This window comes from Euwallacea similis, chromosome 3 (assembly GCF_039881205.1).
Source record: "Euwallacea similis isolate ESF13 chromosome 3, ESF131.1, whole genome shotgun sequence".
Lineage (NCBI taxonomy): Eukaryota > Metazoa > Arthropoda > Insecta > Coleoptera > Curculionidae > Euwallacea > Euwallacea similis.
In genome coordinates, this window is record NC_089611.1 from 5,003,857 (window position 1) to 5,022,708 (window position 18,852).

Consider the following 18,852-nt stretch of genomic DNA (forward strand, 5'->3'; position numbering starts at 1 on the left):
GAGCGAGCCAGCGATATTTCAAAGTAGCCTTGTATGCGTTCTAGAAAGCCTTCACGGGTGTGACCCGTGCCACATTCATCAACCATTTACCCCCGAACGGGTTGGGGATATAATTATTTCTAATTTTATTACCCTCATAAAAATCCAGGCGCTTATAGCTTCCCTGCTATTACTTTGCCCGTTACTTGGAAAAACACAACACCGTAAAGCAGCCGGGTTTCTTCGTAGTTTATTTCTTATTCGTCAAAAGGGTCTCTCCGACGGAAAACGGTAATTTCACGGCTCCCAACTTTGGAGTTTTTGTTTTGTGTACTTTATTTGTGGCATTTCCTCAAATAATTTAGTTTTTTAAGCCGTTGCGCTTCTCTAAAAGCTTAATTTTATGGCTTGCTGATATTCGGAGGGTTGCCGCGTATTTTTCATATCAACTTTCACTTTTAGAGATTCATTTCACCAAGCCGCTTTTTAAAATGAGTCTTCTGTCGATGATTAAAGTGTGCTGTAGGAATTGAAAAGAATCTCACAGACATGCAGGGTGGCGCAATAGGGAGGAAAACCGCCATGACATCCTTATTATTTCGCACTACTTAACAAGAAAATTATATAAAAGATTCAAGAGAAATAAGTTTTTTAACAAGATCGAGTGTTGTAAAAGTACAGATGCATTACTCGTAAAGAAGTTTCTTAACATATTCGCGTGATTGCTGCCCTCATCAGCGACTCGTGCGCCACATTTCAAGCTCGTGCGTTAAGGGTTGCTTTCTTTACCTGTTATATAAATAACGATTTAGTTCGACCGTCCAGCGTCTAAATTAAACATAGCTTTATGGCCTAGGAACTTCAATGAAACAAAAATAATAATTTTGAAAATTTTATTTCAGTAAAATTCTGCAACATTCTGAAAAATGCAAGAACCAGTTAAACACAAATTCAATTAAACAACAGTTCGCCGTCGAAAATGTTTCGATTACAATTGGGTTGGAAAGTGTTAAATAATTAATTGTGCTTGGCCATGTTAGTAATAATTACTACTATTTTACAATAAAATATTTTTTGTTTTTGTTACACGATTATACTGCTAACTGGAAAATTTCTCCGTTTGAAAAGTTTTAAATTAGTAAAAAGTTGATAAATAAAGCTGGAGACTTCGGCGCTGACTCTGGAAACTGTTTACTAATTAATGTATAAGAAATATTAAACAGCAAATTAATAGTACATTCAAGAAAATTCTTAAAAACATCTTAAAAATTGTGAAATAATTTACTCAGACACGCTTCATGAAGAACCTCTATTATCTTCCAATAAGAAACAAATCCCGAATTTCACTACATACCCACTGAAAAGCTATACTCACCACGCCAGCCAAATCTGACAGGCTCTTACCTTCTAGGAATCATCTCTGACGCATCATGCCTCAGACGGCTTTTAACTTCGAAGACTAAATATAAAACAAACCAAGAAGCAAGAAGAAATAAATCATCAATGAAAGTCTCAACGTCAAAAGGAGGCAATTCCCACATCGGACCAAGTAAATCAAATATACTCAAAATTACGAAATATATCGAAGAATGATCAATCAAAATTGCCATCATGTTTTAAACTATGGTTCTTACGTTCGCCTTTTGCTTAATGACTGCACAGCGGGTGGTGTTCCAAATCCAGAACCACCATTACCATCCGAGATGACAGTGGCCTCGGTATAGCTTCAGCCCGTTCGTGTTCCTACAACGTAAAAGGTGTACTGAATAATTGCTACGATTTGTCACGTTCAAAAACGTACACCTTTTAGGAACAAATGCGGTTGTCACAGGTAATCACCAATGGCAGAAACCAAATAGCCAGATAAAGCACTATACAACAATTGTAATTTGGAAATGATCACATAGCATTCAAAAATGTTGTGGTTACAATATAAAAAAATGATGCGAGGTATAAATGCCAAGAAAGGGATAGGTTTAGTACAGTTGATAAGGATAGGCAGAAAATAATACAATATGTAAATATGAAGAAGAAATACAACTAATAATAACAACAGTAATGTTACAGTTAAAAAATGTGACACATACCACAATTATCATTAAACGATTAGCAAAATAGATTCACTAACAGCTAAAACAAAACACTGTAATACCACTTGTGGTTAAGCCTTTATACGTATACGTACATAATACTAAAAACAAACATTTTCACTTTCTCCTTTCATAAAAATGATATAATATTTCAATACATGCAACCGACCATAGTTATCAAAATAATGTGAAACGTAATAATGGAAATGATCCGAATTAGAAACCGAAATGTTTTTATCCTTCTTACCAAAGGAAAAGTTTAATTCAATTTATCAAGATCTGCTGAACTTACGCAGAGGGAGGAACTTTTCTCCAGCTATCCTCCTCTACAAGGAAATATACCTATTTACATATTGAAAACGGAACCAACCCTTAAACAGAAAAAAAGAACTAGAAAATACTCACATTACATACCTTTATCGACAGAGTATGAAAACTTTGATTACAGCCGCAAGAGTGCAGCAAGGATTCCATTTCAGAAACTTAAAAGGATTAGAAATTTCATTGACTTCCAGAGAAAAGCTTCGAGACTATAAAACGAGGAAAAGCAGACAAGACTATAAAACGAGGTAAGTTGAAACTACACGAGTTAGGTCAGTACTGAACATCAACGCCATTCCAAATCTGCTTTTGGGGCGATAAAAGTGAATAAATAAAATTTACAGGAAAGGCTTGAAAATAGACCAATTCTGCAGTCACATTGAATCTCATTATAAAACAGAAAATATCTTTGAAAGCTATAAGGGAAACACTTAAGAGAAGATTAATAAATGGTGGGAAAAAGCTTCCAGAAAGAATTCAATGAACGAAAAACTATGTACACAGAAAGGCAATCTGGAAAAAAATGTATTATTTATTTGTGTGGATCGTTTTACCAAAAACATAAGTTTCCTAGAGAAATGAAAACATTTCATAAGGGCCTGAACATAATTTCCAAATTTGACGCGACTTGCAATACTCTCAGAATTAACAACCACTTGTACACGCATGAAAATGAGGAATTTAATAAGCAGAATTATCGAAGTGTTGACAGACTAATCAGCAGCACAAGTTACATGAAAATGATGTATACAATAACTGGTTTAGGGTAAAATTATTAATCTGTTATGAACTTTAACTGCAAGCCAATTTACAAGAGAGCACGGATATGGATAATATTCTTGGCCTCCACTGAAACTAACTTGTTTCGTGTCACGTCGTGTGTTTATTAATTTAATATTATAAATTAATTTAATGAATTTATAATTAATTACTCGGCCCTTAGTATCAAATTATTGAAGTACTATCAACTTTAATGACGTATTTTCATTGATCTTTTTAAATATACCTACAGTGCCTCAACAATTTCCGCAACGGTAAAACATTCCAGAAACAATTTAAGTAAAGACGTGAGAATGCTTCGTGGTAAGTTTTATTATTTTGCCGTTTCTTTGCGTAAAAATCTTCAAATTTGCCGTTTTTCCTATAAAATCGTCAATAAACGTATATACAAAAAAATCTATGTAATTTTACACCTTATCCCGCTATGTTACCGGCCCGTTTTCTTATAACAAGCCAAAAAGTATGCACTTTTTATCCAATTTTTACATTTTACATTTGCCGGCTAAAATCCGAAAGTTGGCCTAAGGGATTGGCAAAACCGTTTTTCCGATCCGTCATTTCAAAGATTCTTAAATTTAACATAAAAAAGTAATAAAATATTCACTAAAGTGGGTCATCAAAATATTCGATGTCACATGACCGAAAATATGTTCAGACGAGTTCCCCATTTCTCTATTTCGAAAATATATATCGATTAAAGACCAATTTCAAGAATTAAACTTTCACATCCTATATACCGAAAACGATGGAGTTATTATCCTATTGTGGGGCCTAAAATATGCACTTAAACCTATGGCACTATTTTTAGAAACACCTTGTATAACATTATTATATTAACATTTCATCTGACAATCAAATTAAATAAAATATTACCCTTTACTCTGCAATGTTGATTTGAAACGTAAAATGTGATGATGAAATATACACTACTGGAAAAAATACGTACAACTGAAATTTGAATTACCGCAATGAAAATAATCAATAGAATAAAAGGCAGCCCTATTACTCACTCTCTCAAATCACTTTATTTAATTGAGTTATTCGAAGAAAATGTAGATTGGGGTTACAGAAAAAGTTAGTTAATCATGCAGTCTGCTCATATGGGATTATCACATCTGAATATTCTTAGTAACCTTAATCAATGTACTCTGTTGGACTAACTCGATGTCTAAGTGATGACAACTTTGCCGAATATAATGGCAATCTAAATGTTGTTAGTAATACCTCTTAACATGTAAATACACGTTACAAGTTCTTGCAGCGAACGTCTAATACTGCTACTTTAGCAGCATAAGAAGTGTCAGCTAGTTAGAAAAATAATTTAACATGCTGCATCTACTATAAAATATGTTTACTATAATCAATTTTATAGTTCAGGCAACTGAAATTATTTAACTCATTAAGTAAATTGGGAACTTTTTTAATGGGCATTGTATTTAAAAACCTTCATTTCGGATGAATAAAATACAGGTATAAATGGGCGGTCAAAAGATCCCTCAATAAAAACGGAATAAACACAATAAAACGATAAATAATCCCAATAAATTGCGATTCATACTCGGCTCGTCTAGCTGCGTCAAATGGATGGGGGGAATGACTCTGAAAATACAGAATAAGAAAACAACAAACCAATACAGACGTAAGTTTTAATTAATCCATACACAAAGTGGACTCCCACTTCTAAATACATATTAAGACTACTAACACTTGGAATATACGTCAAAAATACAACTAGAGCGTTCGCTTATAATCCCGTACCTAAAGCGTGTAAATCTGATTAATTAAACAAAGCAGTATTTCATTTTCTAAGGATCATAACCGGAACTGATTTTACGCAATTCTATGACACCAATATAAATCCCAATATTGCGAAACACAATTTAGTGGTAGGTACGAAAACAAAACGGCAAAGTGCAAAAAACAAGTCCTTACCTTGTTGCTCCTCCGCTGAAAATAAATCGTTCAAATCAAAATGAATGTTATAGGAAATGGAAGAAACATTCGCGGTAATGAAATAGGCGCATACATAGTCGAAACACTAATAAAACATTATGGACACCAATATTATACGGGGGGACACCGACCTTACAAAATAAATACTGCGTAGATGCGCCATGGAAAACTACTTCACCATGACTCCCTTTTTTTGAGGAATTGTTAACAAAAATGCTTAAACTCTAACCTAATTTAACGCCACTGCCGGATGCTTAGTACAAATAGATTGTAAACTTAAAAATTGAAGAACGCTTCTTTTAGCGACTTCCGGTTTAAAAAAACGAGCTTAATTCTAGGGTGCGGATTTTAAAACGGTCTAAGGGTTAATAGAATTGTCTGCAGTCGACCTCGGTTAACGGCAGTCCACAAGTTATAATCTGCAAATGATATATAAAACTGATATTTGGCTGGTGGTGGGCAACCTGAAAAGGTAAGGTACTGCACACGGGTAGAAATATTTGTCAAATGCATCATTAAATAAGAAACGTACGGCACGAAGAAAATACAGTACAATATGCACACACCTTGAAAATATATGCGTATATACAGGCATGGATAAATACAGAAATGCACTTCAAATATTTAAAATACCAAGTAAACCATCATGGTGAAATGTCAGTACCTTACAAAAAATATATGTATATATAATTTGGCAAATTAAAAATGTCCTGGAAGGAAGGTAGTTTAAATGGTAATGGTCAAATAAATAAAAACCAACAGATAAGAAATAGGAAATGGCGGAAAATATATATGTATGAGCGAAACTGGTCAAAATCAATAGGGACATTACAATTTCTTATAGAATGTACTTACTAGGTTCAGTTTCCGTCAGGTGGGTTTTGAGGAGCTCCGCCGGGCTGACCATATCCATATTGAGGATAGCCGTAATTCTGTTGTCCCCCGGACGGTGCTTGAGGTTGTTGTCCATAATAACCTAAAATATCCAAAGAAAATATTTAGAACTACCGATTTTTTTGGATATCACAATTATTAGCTTTTTTATTTTAGGCTATAAAACTGGTATTTGTTGTAAACGCTGAAATATTCTAACATATAATAAATCTGGTTCCTATAAATAGGGAACATTGGTTTTATGAAAACATATTTAAGCCCATGTTTGGAAGACTTCTAATAAACCAATCTGGTAATTAAATTAATATATTTATCTTCCAAGTGCTTATGCGGTAAATATCAAATCACAAGATACCGCATGGTAAAAAAAAACAGGCCTTATAAAAAATACCATTTCAATTGCTGGAAAACATGAAAACAAAAACAAGAAAAGAGAAACAACAAAAAAATTAATCAATCAGAACATAGATCTATCTAATTCACTCACCGCCTGGTGCCTGATATCCACCATATGCCTGCTGATATCCGCCTCCTGAAGGAGCGGCTGGTGCCGCAGGTGCAGCCGCTGCTCCTGGCGCTCCAGCAGCTCCACTACCCTGGAAAAAACAAATCGATTAACAATTACTAGAAGGTATACTTGGCTGTTGCAAATATAGTTGGAATAAAAAAATAATAGAGTATAAACAACAAAATACCTTATTCTTCATCTGGGATTCTATCGCCTCCGCTTCTTTGATCTTTCCTATACTTCTGTAGTATTCCGCCCATTGGCGACTGTAATCTGGCTGACCATCTCCTGAAGGAGTGGCTGGCGCTGGAGCGGCAGCGGGAGCTGCCTGTGGAGTTGGAGGCGCTGCTCCAGAGATCGCTCCTCCAGCTGCTTTCACCTTAGCCTGCTGCTCAATCATTTCAGCTTCTCGAACCATTCCCAATGACCTAATAGATTCCAAACATTAATTGTTACTGTGAATATATTAAATGTTTGCAATTTCTTAACATCCTCTCCACTTCACTTTCTGTATTGTAGAAAAATCATAGGACATTAATGTTCCTTTTAGTACGTTAGTTAGCATTTTTTTTTGATATTACTAAAAACCGATTTATTAATGTACTGATAATTTTGTGAGAAATAACTGTTGAAACTAATAGTAAAAAAAAGTAATAAATTTAGGCTCATGCAATTTCCAATATTCATAAAAGTAGCGAGAAACAAGATTATAATACATTAAAATCTTTTCTTTTATGAAACATTTTCAGAGGCTCATATTTATCTCAAATTGGTTTTTAGCTAACTCACTATCTGAAGTTGCTTATATAAAACAATTTACCCCATAGACTTAACGTACCTGTAATATTCTGCCCATTGTAATGAATAATCCGGTTGTCCTGATGGATTTACATTGCCTGGAGCTCCCCCAGGAGCAGGAACGCCACCACCAGCGGAATTTTGATTATTATCCCCGCCTTGTCCTTGAGGTCCTCCCCACTGCTGCTGCTGGCCGTAGTTTGGCATACCCCAACCCTGAGGATTATATCCCTGAGGTGCCATGCCTGGATAAGCCTAGTGAATAATACCACATTGTTTAAAAATTTGATGGAAACCTGTCCAATTAATTTTTTAAAATATATAAAAACAGTCAACATGATGCAATTAAACAAAATAAAAGAAGCAAAAAAATCTTTCTGAGGTAAGACACATAGTAGTTTATGAAATACTTACAGTCGGCATACTGTTGTTCATTCCTCCAGGTCCTCCTGTCATATTTATAAAGTTGATGGGCATTTGAATTTTGTCACTAATGATCCTTTTAGCGGTCTCTATCGTATCCGGATCACCTTTTATCGTGAAAGTTTTCTCGGTCTGATTGGAATTACTTCGTCGATCTAGTTCGCAGTAGGCTCCAGATTGTTGGTTTATTTGTTTAATTGTCTCACCACCTGAAGAAAAAGCAAACCATTTTTCTCAAGATTAATTGAAAACATGTAGGAGACTCCAGAGAGTTCATAGTTCTGAATTCATTACGCAGATGGATAAAATATGAAATTACCTTTCAAATATGAGAACCTGAAAATAAAGGAGAGATAAAAAAAAAGAAAAACTTACCCTTTCCAATGATAACACCACACTTATTTGCAGGCACTACAAACTGAACTTCCTGAGATGCCTGTCCACCTCTATCATTCCATCCTCCATAATCGCCACCCCCACCACCATTCCTGTCATTACCTTTAAAACAAACAGAAAAATCAAATCTCCAAAGAGGAAAAAATACAACTATCAAAATTACGAAGACAAACGTTAATTAGTAGAATGTTAAAATTTTAAAAATAAAGCAACCTCTATTGCCAAAATTGCCGCCCCTGCCGCCTCTACCACCACGGCCGGACCTCCCTCCAAATCCCATGCCTCCTTCATGAGCTCCATCTCGTTGTAAAACACTTTCAATAAGTTCTTCGATTTTTTGACGCGCCTGAAAGGTGAATTACAAAGAACTGCTCCAAAAAGTCCCATTTAAGGAACAAAAAAAGTGGTAAAATAAAAATCTTATTACATGTTCGATCTGTTTGGGATTACCACTCAAGGAACATCTCCTATCCCCAGGTCCTTCATCCCGGGCTTGTTGGAACTGTACTCTACATCCAGTCTCGTTTTGGATTTTTTTTATCATTTCACCTCCTTTGCCGATAACAACGCCGACTGCAGCTTTAGGAACTAAGACCTCAAAGTCCCCTCCACCAAAATCGTCATAACTGCCACCTCCACCACTAAAATTTTATCACAAACTAAAGAAAAATAAAGGGGCTAACATTTCAAAAATGTTCTCAAAACATACATAAAAACACATAGATACCAATACTTTTATTACTTACCCAGCGTTGTGACCACCTCTACCACCTCTGTTATTAAAATTTTTCATTTCTTTCTCTGCCATCAACTCATATACCAACTGTTTGGCATACTCAACTTTTTGTGGATCTCCACTGATCACCAGAGGTTTCTCCAGTTCTTGACCAGGACCGTCCTGCAATATATACACTATTTTTTTAAATTCCTAATAAGCAACAATATTTACACATATGACTTGTATGTAATAACTTAACCCATTATTTACAGGTAAAATATGTCAAAGTTATCTATGAATTTAAGCATGGACTTAGCTGTAACATGCATATAACAAAATAAAATTTGTTTCAAAGCCCTCTTGACCAGGAATCTTTTGATATACCCTTTACAAAAATGCTAGTTTTTACCTGGATAACAACCATTTTTGCTCCACTTTTTTCTTGCAACTGCTTTATCGTCTCACCACCTTTACCAATAATTAAACCCACTTTGGGACCTGGTATCATAATTTCAACACTGTTTCTTCCTCCTGGACCTCCCAAACCTAGAAACATCAAATTTGTTTTTTCATTATCCAACTTTAAACCTACATATATTTTTATGAATGTGAAACAAAGATTTGTGTATCTGACAATTTTGCAGCTACTTACCACCCATTCTTGGTGGTCCTCCCAGGCCTGGGCCTCCTCCACTTCCTGGAGGCTTCAAATCATCATTCATTGGAGGTCCATTATTCATTGGAGGTCCTCCTTGAGGTGGTCTGCTCATTCCCATAGGAGGGCCTCCCAGTCCTGGCCCTTTTTTTGTTTCGGGCTCTGTGTGATTACATATAGTATAGTGGGTTTGTGCACAAAGGCACTGAAAACACTCATTTACATCCATTGAACTATATTAATTAAGCAAACCAAATCATTTTGTAAGATCAAATATTTTAACTTTGAATATATGACTATCTCCTACTGACCTAAATAAATTTCAACTTCTATGTATTAAATAAAAACACATTTATTTCAAATGCGGAATTCTGCATAGTTTTTTTTTGTTTTCAATGTTTATTTAATCTTTTTTATTGGTTGTAAACATACATTTTAAATAAATGATTCCTCTCTAAAACTCACATTTCGTTTTATTAAAGATATCTTTATCAAAAAAAGTCCACATCATTTCAAAAATGGGTGCCAATATTTCTGTTTTATAAGTATTTATTAAAGAGACTTGTTTAGTTTTGCAATTTTGCAGTTTGCTTTACTTAACTATTGTAGTATGTACTGAAACATTTAAAATACTTCAAACTTCTATAGAATAACATAACAAAAAGCAGAAACTTGATAATGTTTTGTGTTATGCTATATCAAGCTACTGTTGAAAGCTTATGGGCCCAATTGGTTCAAGAACCTCTTGAAGGTTGAAGGTCTCATTAGCAGTATTCCCTTAAAAATTCATTTTGCTTACCAGGAGCATCCTCCAAGGGCCTTTTGGAGGGCCGGTTTTCCGGGGTGGTACTCCCTGGATTAATTTTGGCGGCGATCTGTGTTAAACGGAAAACCAAAATAAAATATTTGGGGGAGTCTACATTATGCATGCTTGTTTTGCTGAAGGCGTCACTAGATTGAATTACCTGTTTAGCTCGTTGCAAGGCTGCCGCAAATGCTGAAGACTGATTGAAGTTTTGTTGAGGAGGTGCGGATGCGACGCCGGAGAATTCGCTCATTTCTTTTTACATACAAAATAAAGAAAAATTAAATTGTAAAGCAATTTCTACAAAAATGGATGCCGCTTGTCGCGCACGTCATGGAGAGAGGCAGGGCTGCCAACAGCCAGGAAATGACGTTGATGACTGTTCGCGGTAAAATGTTCCTAATAAAACAAAGAAACTCCCTAAAAATTTGAATTAGTGTTCAAATAGCGCTTATTTATTCAGGGAAGTTTAACAATAACTAAAGACCTGGAATGTGTGTGTATCTTCAGCCATGCTTTTAATAGTTATAATGAATTCGCACTACAAGAGATTAACTAAACGGGTTTAAAGCTGTTGAAATTAGTTCAGCCAAAGTAATCCTATTTCACTCTTAAGAATATATACAACAAAGATAGAAAATTTGGCTTTATCAGTCTGACCAATAGTATTTCTCAGTTGAGCACATGTGATCCGTTCAAAGTCCACTTTCATTTTCCACCTTGTATTTGTCTGAGTTCTAGTAAGGTTAGGATAATATTTGTTTACCTGTGGATATTATTGTGATAGATTTTCTTATATTTTTCGTATTATTTACTAAAAATTCGTGACAAATTTAATTCACGGCAATGGAGGAATCCCTAAACGCTTCAAAACAACTAGAGGAAGGGGGTAATAGTACTTCGGTGATCGTGCAAAACATTAAGATTTCTCCCCAAGAACCTGATGGTGATGGTAAGTTCTACTTTCTCATTTGATGTTAAAAAGTACTTATTTTGATGTTTAAATTAATTTGGAAATTAGTCGTTGATATACTAATTCACCCTATAATTTTGCACTTCATATTAATTCACCCTTACTTAAAGAGACTCAAGCCCAAGTTATGATGTGGCAGGGAGTTATGTGAATATCTAAATAATAGATAGTACTAATTGACTATTAAGGGATATAGCTTTTTACCTCCTCATTTAACCTTGTACTTGCCCATTACCATTAAGCTGGATTCATGCACATGAGATTTGACAAATCCCAAATAATTACCATTTGATGAAATATTATATTTACCAAACCATTTGTATTGTGATTACCAAATTGCAGAGCTCTCAATATACATATGCGCTTCGTTGGCAATATTTATATTAGCCTATTTGATTGAGTATAGTATACTGACTTCAGACAGGAATGGCCAACCTATCTACCCATGTGTTATTAGGAAACATGGCAAATGTACTCACAATGAGATGACAGAGCACTTCATTTATATAGGTTGGGAACAGTAAAGACCTCAGGACAGAGCCCTGAGACAGTCTAACAGTTACCCTAAGTTCTGTCCATAAGGCTCCATTCACAACTAGAACTTGAGTTTGATCACAATAACTCAAATTATTAAGAAAATATTAAATAGTGTTCTTTCCTGAACTCCTGTTTGCAAAATTGAATTTTCACTAAGTTCATTTTAAGTTACTATTTTTTTAAATTCCTTGCTAAATGGTGATCAGCATTATAATGAATTAGGTGAACTGACAACAATCCTCCGCTGAGGCTTGAGAGTCTATTGTGAGTTCTATTCAATTTCTGGCTTAATTATTAAATTTACCTTGCAATTGCTATTATTAGAAAACTGGAAAATTCAAGATGCATATTGTATGTAATTGAATGTATCCATCATGTTGTTATAGATATCCAGGTACTTATGTTTCAAATACCAACAAGATTGCCTAAAACTTAAGTGTTCATTCTAGTTTCTTAATAAAATGACATGAACTATCTAAATACATATTTTAATCATCTAATCGTTCTACATCAGTTATTTTCAAGTTTGTTTCAATTACAAAGAGGTGTATCTTGAATTTTCTGCAGAATTTTTACTTTAAAACCTTATCAAAAATGTGAAATCGATAATTCGCTATTCTGTATGTAGGTAATAAATCAAAAAGATTATTTTCTGTGAGACCTAGCCATGTTATTATTCAATAAATATGTTGGGTAGGTATGAGAAAAGTTTCAAGAAATCAACACCAGCGATAAATAATACATACAAGAATCACGAAGTAAAATGTCAAGGAGTTCATTTTATTTGATCCATATAAAAGTCAAAGAAGTTATTTGTTATTTTATTTCTCACTTGCCGTCTAAACCAACTTTTAGATGTAATAAAAATGGTATGGTATCCGCTTATAGCATGTTTGTGAAGCAATACAAGGTCAAATTTTCGGGCCAACCGTGAGGCAATGATTGAATTTTTCTAAGCCCGGAAGATAAACCTGGTCCAAAACAAATTTGTTTGTTGGGTAGGTCAAGTTCGGAAAATGTCTGTTTATCGTATTTTTACAGAGTGTCACAGATTGTATGATGAGGCGGTGAAAAGTTCGGAAATAACAAAAATAAAATTGTTATTCTTTTGAAAATGTTTTCACACTGTAACCTTATATTTCTTCAAATAACTCGTCTTAAAATGCTCTTAAATTTCGCAATTATTCCTAGAGTTCTAATCATAAAACCTGGGACACCCGATAGAACATTAGCCATTTATTTTTATTCAATATGAAATTTGGAGAATTGATTTTTCGTTCAATTACTTGACCTTGTTGGTCCTCTGGTAAATGAAGATGCTGTAAGCAACATACAGGCGGTAAAGATAATTCAAAATTAGCTGTAATGGAGGGAGGAAATACTCCAATATAATGTGATGTCTTGAATCAGCTACGTTTTCATTAACAGGTTCTAAAAATGTTTGTAGTCTTTCAACTACAACCTCTTCTTAAAAAAAAATCACCACGTTGTCCAAGTTAAAATACGACATATAATTTAGAAATGTAACAACTTTTTTATTCAACTTTTTCTGTGTTTGCAAAAATTGATGGTTTAATTGAATTAATTGTTTTTCAAATAAAATACTGTAAATAATAAAATAAAAGGTTTTTTTATATCATTTTCTTTGATGGTTCTAAATTGTATCACCATAGTTCGGTATTACCATCCCAAACCTAATTAATTAATAAAGAAGACTAGCAAGTTCGTCGTTTCTTGCGCAATTCATCAGCTCTACTTAGAAGTCCATCAAAATTCAGGGACTTATCTACAAATTTTTATTCGGCTAATCATAGAAAAAGAATGATTAATTCAGCGAAACGGAACTACAAGCTCATTAAACATCCGACTTATCTTCAAAAGGCCAAGAATGGTAAAGATAAGTAATAGTGGCGTGGAAAATAATGTGTTATCGTGACCGTTGTTAGGAAAGGTTTTCTAGGAGTTATCTAGGATTCAATAAATTATTAGGAAGAGAAAAAGATGGAATGCCCTCTAGATTGAATGGAGGATGTCCTATGCTTGGGTGAAGCTCAATTCAAAGAATGTCGTTCAATAGCAAAATAAAAATAGAACGAACGCCTCAAAAAAGTCAAAAACGAAAGCGGTCTTTAATATTTCCTTGCTTTTTTGTGGTTTGTAGAAATGGTCATGCGTCATCATCACATAAATTCATTATCGTCATGTTAGTGTGGTACATGGTTAACTAAATTATGTACAAAAATATCCCTCATTGCGTATTTAAAGGTCACCGTAACTTAAATTTTTGATTCATTGAATTCAAGGAAATACGCAAAATTTATGACTTAAATGAATATGAAAATATTTGAATATTTTACTCATTATTGTGTCAACATTTACATCAACGTCACCAAAAATGCTTCCTCCAAGAATGTATTTTGCTTAGTCCATTTTTCGCATTACGTGATTTAATGGACATCTGTCGCTTTACCATGTGCTTTGTCTCGAAGGATATCTAATTTAGTAACTAATTCAAAATATTCCATATTTATACAGAATATTTTATAGTATTAACAATTAAAAATAGCAATGTTATCTGCAAAACCGATAGAATTAATGCGATCTTACAATTTAATTAAGTGCAGTGTTTGTTTGGGGAACTAAAAATGTTTAGGTCAGTTCGCTTGCTGTTGTTTGCATACTCAACATTGATAATACACCTCAAAAATTCCCTTTAATGTACACGAAATTGCCGATTTTCGAAAACAAACTTATTATAAAATGTAAGTGGTGCAACCAAAGGAGGTGTACGCAGTGAAGCATAAACTGATACACAATTTGAACGTTTTGAGAATTTTTGTTTGAAACAAAAATTTCATCCTCAGACAATATAATTCTGGAACCTCAGCCTCCACCCACCCTCCTCTTCAGTGTCTTAACTTTAAGGCTTAATTCCCTCAAAGTTAATAAAAGCTCAGAATCGTCTCACCAACCTGGAAATCTCATTTTCCCACGGCCTCCCCACGGGAGCAGACATAACAAACTGAAACAGTATTTATGAAAACAAACATGTGTGTGGTCGGAATTCCTAAGAAAAACGAATGCTGGACACACTGTAATAAACTACCCTGATTAAGAGAATTATTTATAGCGACATGTCGCTGTAATAGTCAATTAAGCAACCTAACTTAGCTGCGTTCTACATATTTCCAAAATAGCAAAAATATGTTAATTTGGATAATATAATTTTAAAAAATATCACTAAATGCCAAGAGCATCACCTACTCGATCATTAGAAAACGTGCGCAGGTCTGCAAAAATGAAGAAGCGTCGGATTTCCCCTGTGCTGAACCGGGTTTGGTTGCTGTTTTTTAGTACCCGGTCGGGTGAACTTTTTTACTTTTTTTATTGGTCCATGGTCATGGGAAAATAGTGTACGTAACTCGCTAAGAAGTTTTTAACATATGACCATGAAATGCTGCGCACGAGTCGCAAGCGAAGGCAGCAACCACGCAATTGTATATGTTATTGTAAGTATTATTTTCTTCACTTGTTATGTAAATAACTATTTTCTTCACTCTTGCCATAAAGCCTTTATGCTCAAGTCCTTCAACTTTTCTGAAAATTTCCGCTCATTGCCTGTTGAAATTCACGCATATGGCAACGCCGTGCTTATTATTGGTTTTGAAGCCAAACTTCACACATTGGCTGAGCATGTAGGAATTTTCACGTAAGCTATTTTAGTTTCAAATATATAAATACGTATTTATTCTGGAAATGTGAGGGTTCTGGAACCCCAATCTTCAATAACGCACCTCTTCAGACCAACCTGAAAATTCCAATTTCCACCACTAGTTCTTTAATGCCCTCATACCTACACTTCGAAGCCTGTGTTGTCAGATACCACGGAAAAAATTGTACTTCAACTTTTCTGAAACTTCGCTACCAAATTATTGTGGACATTTTCAAATTCTGAGTTTTTAATTACTCCTGGTAAACGGCAATGCTCCTTTGTTTTAAAACTAAACGTCAAACTTTGACATTTATCATTTTAGACATATGGCGTTGCGGATTTGAATAAAAAGTCCTATATTTACGAGATATGTGATGTAGAAACATTTATAAACTTTTTTGTTTTATTTAATAAAGCCAAAATATTTTCAACAATTTTCGATAATTTTTGAGTAGTTCTGGTAATAATAATTTTAATGAACATTTTTACTATTAGACGTGGGATCTTGATTGAAAATCAAAAATATTCGTCCATTATTGTCTGAAAAGTCATCATATGATCTTGGACAGGTAATCATGCAAAGCTAATTTAGGTGCAACAAATGACTACAAAATCGTTTTTAAAAATTCCTCCATTTTTGAGTCACCCTGTACGGAATATGTGTGTGTATCAGGTAAATCATTTTTTGAATATTCTCAAATTTTAAGTCCAAAAGTGAATGCAACTTTCGCTGCACAAGTGCCATTCGAGGTGACGGGCTTAGTTTAACTCCTAAAAAGGGGGGTTTTTGTTCGTTTTTATTCTGCTACTAAGTGGAATAAGTGTCTACACACAGCGTACTAAAGTTAACCATTCCATTTGTTTTGGTTAACCCTGTTGCCGTTGCATGTATGGACCTAATCTAATGTATTTTACTGTGCTCCATAAAAAATCGAGTAACTAAAATATCAACACGCTACAATTAATTTGTAAATACAATCCGCTTATCAGCGAGTCGAGTAAATCTTACATAAACACTCAAAATCCCCTCCATGTCTTTGGAAATAAATTAAATTTTAATTACATGCCTTCTTCTCTAAAATCTGTCAGTTATTTACTTTCAGTACCGGTTGTGCCATTTCGACGAATAGTACCTGCAACCACTACTAATCCACTATCAGTTCGAAACAATGCTCTTTAGTTTTATCTCGTTTATCTAGTGCTGGACTTTTGCCATCATTTACAAATCTAGTGAAATCTTTCAAAGTACCGGCAGTACCGCAACGATTTTCAAAGCTCTCACACAAAATGCCTTCGTCGTTTTATTCTCTAAGTCCCGGAGAGTTGAGCACAATTTCCGATGGAGAATTGGATGGCACCGATTATCTGCTAAGCAGTGCTATGCATTTAGAAGACTGCGCCTATCTGGGATTTAATCTCCTCGGTAAGTCATTGCTTTATGGAGAAATGTTCTTGGAACCAGAAGGTTTTGAGTAATTTTTCACGTGCATCTAGTGGGTTCCAGTTGATAATTAAACAAATGTTTAAGCAGTTTATGGTAATTGCAACCTTGAGGACACAACTTTATGTTTCTGTCTGCAATTAACTTAATACAGCACTTCTCCATGGGTCAAAGTGATTTTAAGTCATTTAAGTTTTTTTCCCAATAACGTTGGAATTCGAGATTTGAAGGCACTTAGTTAAGTTGAATTAAACTTTGATATTAATAATAATTTTTTTACTCTCAGTCACGATGGATGTACATAAGACCGGTTTCTCCACCAATCTTTTGTTAAACACAATAATCTTCTATCACCATTACTAACGAAACATAGCGTTGTTTCTAATAATAGTTATTGAATTCTTATCTAAGACACTAAAGAAAGATGTTACTAAATGTATGGTGACATCGCGTAAAAATCATATTTTGTGATAATTATTGCAAATATATAAAGTCTGTTTAGTTCTGTTGCTGGGTTGGTTTGGACTATTTTTGGATAATCTAATTCTGCAATAATTGTTTTCCACCAATCAAAATTTCAACTGCTCTTGCATCTAGGTTTTAATTTAATTTGACTTCTTGTCTGAGAAGGAAATTTATTCATAAAGTTTAAAGAAAAGTGTGATGTTTGCATTTCAATGTCCTTTATCTAATATTCTAATCATTGTTGGTTATTTATTACGCGCTTGCTAGTAAATGTCGTCGTTAATAGAGATAAGCAAATTGTCCATTAATGTAATGAGTAACCATCATGTTTTATTTCGATTAACGATATTTTAAAATATGTTTTTCTATCTCATTTTTGTACTTATGTGGCTTATCTAATTTTTTGAAGAGTCAAAAAATGCAGTTTTATGAACCCTGACCCTTGTCAAATAGATGCGAAGAAAGTATCTAGTTAAATCGACTTAATTTCCCAATATTTTTTTTATTGTCTTTTGGAATGATAGGTCAATAATTGTAGCCCAAGGAGTTTTTAATCGTCCTCTTAGTTCTTTAGAAAATGGTTAATTGGTTGTAGAACTAGGTAGATGAAAATTCAAGCAAAAGGATATTAATTTAAGCAACTGGGGTTTTCAAAATTATTTAAGTGAAATGAAGGAATCTCGAGATATGCTAGTTTTGAAATCATTACAAAACCTGCAAGAAAACTTAAATAGTGCTCTCTTCTGAGTAAGCTACATGAATAATTTATGTAGATTTTAAAGATCCAATGCCAACTAAAATTTCTTCCAGTTTTAGTAAATCCATAAGCGAGATATCCACATAAAATTAGATATTAACGTTTCATTCCTTATCATGAAGCTTTAAAGATTTGAAAGATCAAATAAACTAAGCAAAAAATGAGAAGAAGAATTTTCTGCAATACTTCATTACTTTACTCGATTATCTTCTATGCCAACAAGTTCAAAGAATTTCGCTCTTTTGTCAGTTCAAATTACTTAAATATTGGAACAAATTTCACCCCTTTACTTAATTATTTTCTGTAGTCAAGAAATTTCGCTCTTTGTAGTATTAGTTTGAATTACTCAAAGATTAAGAGAAATTTATTCATTCTACTCTTATCATTTTCTGTAATTCTGTTTCCAAAGAAAGGTCTAATTACAGGGACCATAATCAATCTGGTAAACAATTAGAGAGTATACAGAGTTTTTGTATACTGTAACAGTGATTTTTTTTAAACTGTCTTAACTAAATGGCTCTGTATATTCTTAAATATATAAGAACATACTGACCTTTTGGAAACATAAAGCTCTGATTAGAGATTAATATTACAAACCAGCTATAAGTTGAAATACAACCATCCACAATGAAAAGATGATTACAGGT

General features: G+C 34.0%; 2 protein-coding genes across 6 annotated transcripts in view; one reads left to right on the plus strand and one right to left on the minus strand.

Annotated features, from left to right (window-relative positions):
• Window positions 1-858: 858 nt before the first annotated feature.
• Window positions 859-10,752, minus strand: Psi (P-element somatic inhibitor). 3 transcript variants are annotated; one of them, XM_066406615.1, is made up of 14 exons: window positions 10,481-10,752; window positions 10,315-10,390; window positions 9,513-9,677; window positions 9,270-9,406; window positions 8,889-9,040; window positions 8,570-8,783; window positions 8,356-8,488; window positions 8,122-8,244; window positions 7,738-7,955; window positions 7,364-7,578; window positions 6,713-6,953; window positions 6,505-6,613; window positions 5,979-6,099; window positions 859-1,722 (listed from the first exon to the last, which is right to left on the minus strand). In XM_066406615.1, exons 1-13 carry the CDS (start codon window positions 10,571-10,573, stop codon window positions 5,984-5,986), a joined length of 1,992 nt encoding a protein of 663 aa, XP_066262712.1. In that variant the 5' UTR covers window positions 10,574-10,752; the 3' UTR covers window positions 859-1,722; window positions 5,979-5,983. The 3 variants fall into 3 exon arrangements, with proteins under 3 accessions (XP_066262712.1, XP_066262713.1, XP_066262711.1); XM_066406616.1 differs by lacking the exon at window positions 859-1,722 and adding an exon at window positions 2,400-4,769; XM_066406614.1 differs by lacking the exon at window positions 859-1,722 and adding an exon at window positions 4,803-5,542 and having other exon boundaries at window positions 10,481-10,751.
• Window positions 10,753-10,993: 241 nt separating this feature from the next.
• Hnf4 (Hepatocyte nuclear factor 4) overlaps window positions 10,994-18,852 on the plus strand; it is a 28,089-nt gene continuing 20,230 nt past the window's right edge. For 2 of the 3 annotated variants that reach the window (XR_010753143.1, XM_066406617.1), the window contains exon 1: window positions 16,640-16,965. Coding sequence is in view for 2 of the 3 variants with exons in the window: in XM_066406617.1 (XP_066262714.1) it covers window positions 16,830-16,965 (136 nt within the window). In the remaining variant the exon portion in view is untranslated. Of the gene's footprint in view, window positions 11,273-16,639; window positions 16,966-18,852 lie in introns of those variants that run through there. The other variant, XM_066406618.1, reaches the window with a different exon arrangement.

Bases quoted from the DNA above. Each gene is read 5' to 3' on its own strand.
- Psi (XM_066406615.1), bottom strand. From the start codon at position 10,573: ATGAGCGAATTCTCCGGCGTCGCATCCGCACCTCCTCAACAAAACTTC. The intron at 8,784-8,888 runs GTAAGTAATAAA...ATAAAATTTTAG, and splicing joins AGAGGTGGTCACAACGCTGG to TGGTGGAGGTGGCAGTTATG. The intron at 8,245-8,355 runs GTTGCTTTATTT...TTTGTTTTAAAG, and splicing joins CGGCAATTTTGGCAATAGAG to GTAATGACAGGAATGGTGGT.